Source organism: Equus asinus, chromosome 2, assembly GCF_041296235.1.
Source record: "Equus asinus isolate D_3611 breed Donkey chromosome 2, EquAss-T2T_v2, whole genome shotgun sequence".
Lineage (NCBI taxonomy): Eukaryota > Metazoa > Chordata > Mammalia > Perissodactyla > Equidae > Equus > Equus asinus.
In genome coordinates, this window is record NC_091791.1 from 61,535,524 (window position 1) to 61,547,696 (window position 12,173).

General features: G+C 33.5%; 1 protein-coding gene across 4 annotated transcripts in view; it reads right to left on the reverse strand.

The window, feature by feature from the left end:
• Positions 1-12,173, reverse strand: part of P4HA1 (prolyl 4-hydroxylase subunit alpha 1) — a 79,739-nt gene that overhangs the window by 18,214 nt on the left and 49,352 nt on the right. For 2 of the 4 annotated variants that reach the window (XM_014858886.3, XM_070490208.1), the window contains 2 exons: positions 10,724-10,900; positions 8,659-8,729 (listed from right to left, as the gene is read on the reverse strand). In XM_014858886.3, the coding sequence (XP_014714372.1) occupies positions 8,659-8,729; positions 10,724-10,900 (248 nt within the window). Of the gene's footprint in view, positions 1-7,553; positions 7,625-8,658; positions 8,730-10,723; positions 10,901-12,173 lie in introns of all 4 variants that reach the window. The other 2 variants (XM_014858885.3, XM_014858888.3) reach the window with 1 other exon arrangement.

Genomic DNA, 12,173 nt, shown 5'->3' on the forward strand with positions numbered 1-12,173 from the left:
AGAAATTTAAACTTATGCTCACACAAAAACTTGTTCATGAATATTCAGAGAGGTATTATTCACAATAGCTAGTAGGTCGAAGAAACCCAAATGTCTATCAACACATGAGTAAGACAGATAAAATGTGGTATATCCACACAATGGAATACCATTTAGCCAAGAAAAAGAATAAAGTACTGACACATGCTTCAACATGAATAAATCTTGGAAACATTATGCTAAGCAAAAGAAGCCAAATACAAAAGGCTACATATTATGATTCCACTTGTATAAAATATCCAGAATAGGCAAATCCATAAAGATGGAAAGTAGGTTAGTGGTTGCCTAGGGCTGAGCAGGGGGTGGGGGAGGACTGAGGATTGGGCGTTTATGGCTGAGGAGTGCAGAATTTCTCTTCGGGATAATGAAAATGTTCTAAAATTGATTTTGATGATGGACATATGACTCTGAACATACTAAAAGCCACTGAACTGTACACTTCCCATGGGTGAATTGTATGATCATGTGTCTATCTCAATAAAGCTGTTTAAAAAAAGAAATACTTTTTATTATAAAAATTTCAAACAATACAAAAGTATATGAAGTCCCTTTCTTAGTCCCACTCCTCACAGGTAAACACTATCAACAAATAGGTATATATCATCTCAACATTTTCCCATGAGTATAAACACACCCACCCACAGAATTTTTTTAAAAATAGGACTCCACCCACTCTCTAATCTCCTACTCCAATATACACATATGCGCTTCTTCCCCTGATAATATTTCTGACATCTTTCCAATTCAATACGTCTAGCACTACTTCATTTAAAAAAAATAATTGTGGTAAAAAATACAAAATATAAAATTAACCATTTAAAAAAATATATGGTATAATATACATAAGATTTACTTACCATTTTTAAAGTGTACAATTCAGTGGCATTAAGTATACTCAGAAAGCTGTGCAACCACCACCACTATCTATTTCCAGAACTTTTTCATCACCTCAAACTGAAACTCTGTACCCATTAAACAATAATTTGCCACTTCTCTCTTCTCCCAGACCCTTTGTAACCTCTAATCCACTTTCTGTCTGTATGAATTTGCCTATTCTAGGTACCTCCTATTAGTAGAATCATACAATATTTGTTCTTTGTTACCTGGCTTATTTTACTTACTATAATGTCCTCAAGGTTCATCCAAATTGTAGCATGTATCAGAAACTCATTCCATTTTAAGGCTGAATAATGTTCCGTTACATGTTTGTATCACGTTTTGTTTATCCTTCATCCATCAATGGACATTTGGATTGCTTCCACCTTTTGGCTACTGTGAATAATGCTGTTATAAACATGGGTGTATGGGCCAGCCTGGTGGTGCACCAGTTAAGTTCACACGTTCTGCTTCGGCGGCCCAGGGTTTGCTGCTTCGGATCCCAGGTGCAGACATGGCACCGCTTGGCACGCCATGCTGTGGCAGGCGTCCCACATATAAAGGAGAAGAAGATGAGCACAGATGTAAGCTCAGGGCCCGTCTTCCTCAGTTAAAAGAGGAGGATTGGCAGCAGATGTTAGCTCAGGGTTAATCTTCCTCAAAAAAAAAAGGGGGGGTGTACAAGTATCTGTTTGAGTCCCTCCTTTCAATTCTCTTGGGTATATACTAGAAGTGGAATTTCTGGATCATATGGTAATTCTATGTTTAACTTTTTGAGGAACTGCCAGACTGTTTTCCACAGCAACTGTACCACTTTCACATTCCCATTCTTCATTTCTTTTTAAATTAGTCCTTTTCTTTTTAAAATAAAATACCTTTAATTCCAAAATGACCATGTGGTCTATCAAAAACGCACTGCTTAAGTAAGCTTATTTCTAATCTTTCTCTATTACAAACAGTCCTGTAAAGAAAATTTATGTATATCTTTCCATACTTGTGAGAGTATCTCTGTAGGATAAATTCCTAGATGTGGAACTGCTAGACAACTTTTACATTTTGATAAACTATGTCAAATTACCCTCCAAAAAAAGCTGTAGTGATTTATACCCTTACATTTATGAGAGAGCCCATTTCATAAAATTCTTGTCAGGATCAATCTTTTGAATCTTTGACAACCTTAGAGGCAAAAATATTTTAATTTTAACTGTTTGAATTTTTAAAAACATTTTAATTTGCACTTCTTGTTATTTCATAAATGATCTCAATGGAAGGTTTGAGGCTTAGAGGTTAAAGTCATTGATGATGGAAAGTTTAAAAAAACTATTATCTTAATGTGGTTCTGTTATAGTCGTTAGAGAGGAAAAGGAATTCTACTGATGCATGAGAAGTTATTTCACTTAATTTGACTTTCATGTGAAAACCTCTTCAAAATATAATTAAGATTCTCCTTAGCTGGAGAATTCCATACATTTAAAACATATTATTCATCTGGATCCCATCCTTAAACCATTACTGCTAATCTGTCTTCAGCAGTATTATTGTAGAACTATCAGGAAGTCTAGAAAATTAACTCTGAATTTACATTACTAAAGATTCAGTGGAGACAATGATAATGTACTATATTTTAACTGTCTATTCTTTAGTATCTGGAAGTCTTATTCCTGCATTAAATTAAATCACCAGAAATCAAAGTCCTTTCTTCTAGTACTCAGTGCTTCAACTGAGTTAGAATACAAAGTTATAGCATTTACTGCAACAGGAAAAATCATTTGAATAATATTTATCTTTTTTAATTGAAAATGTCAACTAAGTTACACAGTATTTTTTCCATAAAACATAATCTAGTGCCAGGAGTAAAACAGAACTCTTTCTGCAGATAATTTTATGTGTCCCCTTTTTCCATTAATAACTAGATAACCCAAAATATCTTCCTTTTGGTCTTAATGACAAGAACCTGAGAGCTAAGTTGTACACACAGAGTAACGTTTCTAATGAATTTCTGCTCTTAAAATCTTTATTATTCTTTTAATGTATGATTTTTTAAAAAATCTCATGGGAATTCTTTACTTGAGTAAGGAGCAACATTCTCACACTGCATGACTGTATTTCTAATACATTAGTAAGGAAGGCATGCTCAAGTAAACATACAGACAATGCCATTTTGGAGGTTTTACAGATGGTTACAAAATTTCCAAAGGAAAAGATGAGTGATATAATGTGACTACCATCCCTACCTCCTTCTTCTAACCCAACACACATGAAAATTAACATTTCACAATTAGCTAATATAAAATCACTGTGATTTTTAGTAGAGGCAAAAGATAATTCAGGGCCCAAAGTGCCAGTTTCAGAGGGCAAAACTTTAAGTCTTCTCTAAGTGTTTGATGGTTAACAAAGAAAGGCTAATCATCTAGACTGGGAATTTCTCCAGTCTCTTTGGTTCTTAGTAGGATAATGATGCAATAACACTATACATTTACCCATTTCTGTTATCTCAATCTGAAAAACACTGTTCAACCCAATAAAGGGCAATATTGTTAAAAGTTATGCCAAATTTGGGCTGGCCCGGTGGCTAAGTGGTTAAAGTTCCGCGTGCTCCACTTTGGCCACCCAGGTTTGCAGGTTCAGTCTCGGGGGTGGACCTGCTCCACTCATCAGCCATGCTGTGGAGGCATCCTATATACAAAATAGAGGAAGACTGGCACAGATGTGAGCTCAGGGTAATCTTCCTCAAGCAAAAAAAGAGGAAGATTGGCAATCGATGTTAGCTCAGGGCAAACCTTCCTCACCAAAAATAAAATTAATAAATAAGAAACTTTTAAAAAAGTTATGCCAATTTTTAAAAAATACTTGTGGGGCCGGCCCGGTGGTGCAGTGGTTAAGTTTGCACGTTCTGCTTCTCGGCGCCCCAGGGTTCACTGGTTCGGATCCCGGGTGTGGACATGGCACTGCTTGGCACACCATGCTGTGGTAGGCGTCCCACATAGAAAAAAAAGCAGAGCAAGATGGGCATGGATGTGAGCTCAGGGCCAGGCTGCCTCACCAAAAAGAGGAGGACTATCAGTAGTTAGCTCAGGTCTAATCTTCCTCAAAAAAAAAAAAAAAAACTTGAAATCATTCAAAGCTGCTTCTAGTTGCCTCTATATTGTAAAAATACTAATATACTTTTACACTGTATTTGCTCCTTATTAACATGAGTAAATTAAATCTTAAGCATAATAAAATATCATATTGTAGGCAATTATACGTCAGGGTAAAAAAATGAAAACCACTTTCAAGAATAACCCACCAGAATCAAACAAGCTTTTTCTACCACACTAAATAGACTGTTTATTTGCATATCTCATTATTTATATTACTTTAACTGGACTTTCTGAGCTCATACAACCAAACTGTCTTTTCAGAGAACATAACTAAACGTTCACCTTTAAAAAACTAAAATTCCATTTCTCTGATTTAGCCAAAATTATTACCTTCTCCATTAACAAGCTGTTGCAAATTTTTTTATTTTTAAAGAAATACTGGAAAAGACAGAGACGACTTGCCAAAAGTTCAGATACGCAATAAAGTAAATAAAAGCTTTACATTTTTTAAACAGTAATAGATTTCCACACACACTTTGCCCAAAGAAAATTCTATTTGCTAGAATGCTAGAACATATTTTTACTTCCACAGAAGATGATGCAATCACTTAGAAATTTCTCAAAAGACAGATATTTGAAATTCTCTTCTGACTTTCTCAAAATATAGATGTTCCTAGAGCAAAAGGGATTACATTAACTGATATCAGTACCAAATTCTTCCTTCTATTTTGCATTTGAGATGTCTTTTACAGAGGTGTCATTTATGAAGGAAACATAAAACACTCATTTATTTCACTTGTGGGAATCTTCAAAATCCAGATTTACAGCAATGGGTAGAAAATATCTTGACATAGCTATTAAATTCCCAAAACAGTAAAACTTTTTATTTGTTAAAATATGAAATGTATTGGATATTTTATGGGGCAGATGCCTTCATTAACAGTTAAGGCCTCTCTCTCAAAATATATATTCTATTTTTAAAAGAGTTGCTAAACAATTTTCCTTATGAGTAAACATGAAAATCACTGTGCTATGGAATTCTTTTTTTACTAGGTTGTTTTGAACACAAAAACAGACACACAAACACACTCTGCATACTTTGCCAAGACGGGGTGAATGTATTCTGATGTTACTCAGCCTTTTAATGCTTCTAACACTACTGGCTAAATGCCTTTGCTGCTTTATATAATATAAAGCATGGTTGCGCCTTTCTCAAAAATCCAGTGAAACTGCTTCTCTGAGCTATAAAATTAGACTATTTTAAAAATAAGCTCAAAACACTTAGAAATATTTAGGTCTTAAAGAAAAACACGTTTGTAGATCACCTTTCCAAGAGTAATTTACTTTGACTTGCTATAAATGTCCAATGACTCTGTGAGCTGGATATTTCTTCAAAAAGTTCATTGCATATAAAGAAAATTTCCAAAAATGGCTTACAAAACACTAAGTTCATGAAAATTTTGTTTTATATGCTTCCTAAAAGCATCTAAATCTGGGCAACTTAGACACTTATAAGGCTTATGACAGTAAAAATGCCTAAAACCATGCAATAATCTCTGATGAATTATATAATAAAGTTATTTTTTAAAAAATAGATAAAGGGTTAATTTTTTAGACATGAATAACATTCTATAATAAAATAGAAAATTAGCTTAACTTAAAATGAGAGTTAATTAAAATGCACAGAAGCATTATAAATCATGTCTCAAAATATGTCTATCCAAATTAGTTTCTGCAAATCCTCACCATCGATCAGTGTTCCTGCAATCAAAATCGTATTATAAAAAACAATTTTCTTCATGTCTTCTAAGCGACCAGGAGGAAGGTATTGGTATAGGGCAGACAGTTAGGGAGCCAGGTATGTGGAGATGTTGAAGGTTAATATATAAAGGACATATAGCTTTGTCCAAAAAGAGTAAGGAAATGAATCAATGCATTCTGTCCAGCCGCAGAGTACTATTTTCTATGACTTACAGCATTAATATTCAAAACTTTTTTGTTTGAGGACCTCCTAAAACAGTTGTTAAAATCTAGGTACTCCTTTGCACAATTTTTTAGTTGACAACCAAAGTTTTACATCATAATAGTTTCAAAGGATTTAATTATGTCATATTGAAAATAGCAGTAATTCCTGAAAAATGATTACTTTATTAACGTATCCAGTGGAATCTAAATACCATAATGATTTGATGCCCACCATTACCCACTTAAAAAAATACATGAATGAAGTGTTTTTAATACTTGGATATTTTACATCGTTCTTTTTTTTTTCCCCTTGAACTTGTACTTTCATTCCACTCTTATCCGACAGCAGTGGTTTTCAACAGAGGTAAAGAGATGGAGTCCCTTGGGGTGGTCGTAGGGATTTTGCCTTCCAGAGAACATTTGGCAATGTCTGGAGACATTTTTGATTGTCACAACTGGGGTGAAAGGTGCTACTGGTATCTAGTGAGTGTCAGAGATGCTACTAAAAACCTTGCAAAGCTCAGGACAACTCCCAATAACAAAGAATTATCTGATCCAAAATATCAATAGTGCTGAGGTGGAGAAGCCCTGTCCTAGAGTGATCTATTTCCACGTCTAGAAGTCTTTTATTCATCACATTATACCTCTCTACAACAAAAATATTTATATAAGTTGATAAAAATATAAATTTACTATAACATAAAGGTCTAAGTGTTAAAAATAATGTCTTCTGGAATGAGTTATTACAACTACAAGTAGTATCCGTTAATCTAAATAACATGATTAAATAATCATTACCAAATATAAAAAGTGAAAATACATTAAAGTGTTCCTAATAAGACGGATGGGCTTATTTTGTTATTTTCAACTAGATATTGCATATGTGAATACATATTACTTATTGTTAGAATGAGACCAAATTCAGCTCAATAATATTTCTATTTTCATTTTTATGAGAGCTGAAAAACCTTCTTTCCATAAATAAGTAGATGAAAAACAAGTTCTGTGGGAACAACGTCACTTATTCTGTGATCTCCTCCTAGGTTATATACATAAATTGCACAGTGATTTACTATAAAAATTATTTCAGTGATTTTTTAGCTAATAACTTAAGTAGATTCTCTTTAAACATTGTTAAAAGCAAAGACTTTGAAACCAGTTGACTTGCAAAGGATTTGTTACTTAATCCTTCAAGGTATTCACTTTCTCAATACCTATAGTTAGTGGGTGACCCAGAGATTTTTAAACCCCTGCTTTACCACAGAGGCCAAATTAGGCACTGTTCTACAAAAGGTCTTTGGCAACTTCTGGTACCTCAATATGAGAACACAATTTCACTTATCATGTAGGGTTTGGGGAGTCTCAGCAGGCATTCTGAAATTTAATAAGCGACTCTGGAAAATCTCTATTAACTGCCCCATAACCATGTCTGTTTATTAGTCCATCATGAAAATTCAGGCATGGTAGTCATCAAATACCTATGCCTACGGCCTAGGTTTCAGAAACCACATCATAGGTTTTATGAAAATTAGATTCTCAAGAAAGAAAGTGGTCCAAATATGACTAAAATTCTCTCCATTGCTCCCTTACCTCTTAGATACTCTGTACTGTGCTGTGGTCAATTTTCCAGTCTCAGGGTCATGTACTGTAGCTCGGCTCAGCTACAAAAAAAGAGAAAGGACAAGGACTTACTCACGTAGCAGGCAATTTTGGGCTTTTGTTTTGTTTTGTTTTGTTTTGCCAAGCCACAGGTGATTGGAAGGGTTCAGATTGGTCTGGATGGTAGGTAATGGTTTCAAATCAGCAAAAACATTTAAAAAGGTGGCAGTAAGAAAAGCCACTTCCAAATCAAGAGAAAAGGGGTTGACAGATTTTTGTTGTAGATTTATTGTCCTTTCACTTTTTTTAAAAAAATCATTTGAAGTTGTATGTAAATGATTTATAGCACTGGGTTTCACAGGAGCTTTCTCAATCTAGAAGTTTAATGTTCTTTAAATATTTTGACAAAGAATACTTAGTAGTCTCTTTAAAATTCACTTTTTAAAACTCTGAGATGAAACTGTTGTTGAGTCTCTCTGGTGAAGTAACAGGCAACTAAGTTCATAAGTAATAGCAGTTTGGAAGACTGAGATCAGAAGCATATTCTTTCCATTGTCAACTGTCCATTCTTTTAAGTCAGTGAGTTTTTAAAAGAGAAACTCCAACAGGAGGAATACAGATTACTCCAAAATGACAATGGTATTTTACAAGATATATGAACAAATGCCAACACAATCACCATGAAGGATGACATGAATTCACTGCAGCATTTACGAATGTGAGAGAACTACATAAACAAAGACCACTCTCAGATTAATCCAGGCTGTTTCTTTTTCTTTTTTTTCCCCCTTTGGCAAGAAAAAGAGAAAAGAAAACAAGTACCAAACCATTTCCTGGATATTTGATTCCTGACCTGAAGAGAGATGCAAAGCATATCAATTCCCTAAAAGTAACAGACCCATTCAAGATTAATAACAAAACTTCTAGTTAAAGGGAAAGACCTGTGAAACACAAAGCAGTTTATCCATGCGTATATAAACAGGCGGTGACTTGAGCTGTCGACTGAAAATGACCAATGTCCCTTAAATGAATAATACCTGTAGGATGTACAAAACAATCATTAGAGGGCAAAATATGCAGCATACACATCTCTTACCTTTTGCTAATTCTGTAATGTACCGTCTCCAAGTCTCCTGTTATTGGGTTTGAAATGGTGGCTCGCCTCAGCTGTGAAGCCAACCATCAAAATAGTTGCATTACAAAACAAAAAAAAGGAATCACATTTATCCAACCAGTCAGAATTCTGGGATTTTTACAAAGGAGGCGGAAAAGAGAAAATAACTCCACAGACTTCCAGACACCTTGTGCTGAGCCTTGAAAGCCAGTTGGTTTTTTAGGCTTTTGTATTGTTCAAAAGTTAGTTTTTAAAATTTTGTTTTGTTTTGCATGAAGGAAGGATAAACAAATAAAAGAGATTGGAAATTAAACTTCTTTCAATGGTTAGAGGATGTGACAGTGAGGAAAAGAGAAATTTCTAAAATTTGAAGTCTAATCTTTGGTTATACAAATAGCTATTTGCAGTTAATGATTCATCCCAAACTTTAGATTTTAAGTTTTTTCAGTGATGGAACTTTGTCTGCAAAGGTTAATATTGTTCAAAATTTGTTTCAAGGTCAATCTTTTCTTCCTTCGAGATATCTGCTCACATATTTCACATATACAGTGAAATAATCTTGGACTGAGCAGAAAGGGAGATGAAAAGAACTGAGAAATGTTAAAAACAGTAAGAAAGGGATCACAGCCAAGATAATGATTTTAAACTTTTTTTTTTTAAATGGAGGATGATTCTGAGGTTAACAAAAGAGTATGAAATTTTTATTGCCATTGAATTTCTTGATCAAAATAATCCAACTGAGGCATTCCCTTGAAGACTGAGGCCTCCAAACCCAGAGATATAAGACTGATTTCCAAGGTGAAATGAATTCTTAATAAATATTCTACCAAGATGTTTTGGTTTACTGGGTTTATTGACCACAAATAATGGGCTAAAATAGAAATCCAAAAGAGAATGACAGAGTAAGTAGCATTCTGTTTGGGAGATTTATAAGAATTCTCTTGGATAGCACCCATACTTTTTAGACTAGTCTTTTCCATTTAGAATGTAATCTTTGGTAACAAAAAGTACCAATTTGGAAAAGTAGTAAAACTTAACAACAAAAATTCTGACTTTAAGTTTATTTTGCAGTACAGATATCCGGATAATTCAACCTTCATGATATAACAAGGATCAGCAAATTATTGCTCATGGAACAAACTCAGCCTGACACCTGCTTTTGGAAATAAAGTTTTATTGGAATATAGCCAGGCTCATTTACGCATTTTCTATGGCTGATTTTGCACTTCAATGGCAGAGTTGAGTGTCGTCACAGACTGTATGGCCTACAAAGCCTAAAAAATATTTACTGTCTGGACTTTCACAGAAAAAATTTGCCAACTCCTGTGTAATAAAAGAGCAAAAATATGCCCAGTGTTTATTTAACAATCTCTATGAAAGTTATGGCAGTTTGTATTTTACTATCAATAAGATCAAATAGGTTTTAAGAACAAGCTGATGGGAAAAAAGGCAAGAGAATAAAGGATAGTCTTTATCACATTCTCACAAAAGAAGAATTTCTATGCTAAACACTAAGTTTATAGGATTGTGTTTACATTAAATTGTTTTTCTTAGTAAGATAAATGTTGTGGGTTAAAGTCAGAAAACTATGATGTCATTATGTCAAATTAGCATGATGCTTATGCCCAATTATACCTTTCTAGTAATAATGTGCCAAAAAGAGAATAAAAGTACTTTACGTATTCTTTCAGTTTAGAAGATATAAAAAAGTTGGTCTTTGATTAGTTTCTGAGATTAAAGGGCTCCAAAGTACATAGAAAACTTTTTCAGGAAGATGCTGAAACACAAATTTGTTAAGTGTAAATAAAAATATCATCTATGATTTTCATAATTAAGTGCTTAAAGCCCTGGGTACATTATTTGTACTGAGAAAAACTGCTACAAAAAGAGTTTAGTTAACAACTCCATTATGTTGCAGCAACAATATGTAAAACTACCTGTGGGGTTATTGCCATATCAATTATCATTTCTGTAATCTTGCAAAGGAAAAACTGATATACAAATACAGTAAACTGAGGAGAGAATAAAGGAAAAAATAATTATTTACCCTTGGTTTTGCTAGATCTTTGACAATTTCAATTTCTGCATCAGAAATAATATCATGGAAGCGAATAATACGAGGTTTGTCCCACTCATCCTCTTGTTTGGCTGGAGCCAGAATAAATTTAGGATTCCGATTTCCATCATGGTAGCGGCAAAAGAGTTTTTTCTGTCTTCGAGGAGTCTAAACGTAAAGTTAATAAAATGATAAATATATTAGAGTAATAATATTTTTAATACTTGTTCCTATGCAGATAAGAAACAATAATCATGCTTTTATATACACGGAGTATCTGTGGAAGAATACACAAAAGAAACAGGACTCTGCAAATATTTTGCATCAAACAAGACCTTCAAGATTTTGAAAGTTTTATTAATAATTATTGTCGAGAGAGAGATGGTAGGCTTTAAAGAAGAAAAAAGGAAGAGTTTCTCTTTTAACCCATCTCTTGTCAAAATAAAGTTCATGTGTTATAAATATGAAAGAAATAATGAAGTATTTATGGAAATATGAAATGAATGACCAGCATTGCTCCAAACTTCAAAAAGTAACTGGGAAGCAACACCAGAAAGTTTCTAAAAGGAAAAACAAAACAAAACAAAATCTAACCAGGTTTTCCTAAATATCTCCCAGTTAAATGCCTGTGGGGAAAAAAAATTAAAAGGATTTTTTTAAAAAGCAAAGATGAAAATGAGTAGCTCTGAAAAAGAGAAAAGAAGTTGTTAAGCAAAGAAGCCAGGTGCTTTTATTAGTGCGTATTAAAAATAGAGCAGTCAACAAAACAAATAAATGTTCCTGTCAATCATCCATGTATTATATTAACTAAGTTATTCCATTGCTGATTCTTCTCTTGATTAAACAAGTATGTCATCTATGAAGTAGGAATAATATTAGTTTTTGTTTTAATTATTAGTTAACATACTAAAACAAATGATTCATGTTTAGTCTCCATGTATTTTATTTACCTAAGAGTCAAATCCAAGGCTTTACATCAACTAAGTCTTTTATATAATGATGAGAAGGATTTAACTATTCTGAGAAAAAGGATGCTCCCTCGATCTTGGGCAGAGTTGACATGTGCGTGTCACACCAACACACTGGCAAATTAGCAAACTTCTGTTTTAGACCTGTAGTTCTACTTCGCTCTCTTCTTTAAGAGTTATCAAGGACAATAAAAAATATCTGCTTACTACTCACAATTCAAACAGTAACTAGATATTTGATGATATTATACAACTACTGTGATTTTTTTAGGTGTTATAATGGTATGTGGTTCTTTTTTAAGAGTCTTTCTCCTCCAAAGATACATACTAAAATATTTAGATGTGAAATAAAAAAAAAATGTTTCATGAGTCTAACAGAGTGTCATTATCCTTGTATTTACTCATTAGCTCTCAAAGCAAAAGTAAGCATGTTCCTGCAGCACTCCATGAACTTAGCTATCAAAGGTATCAAC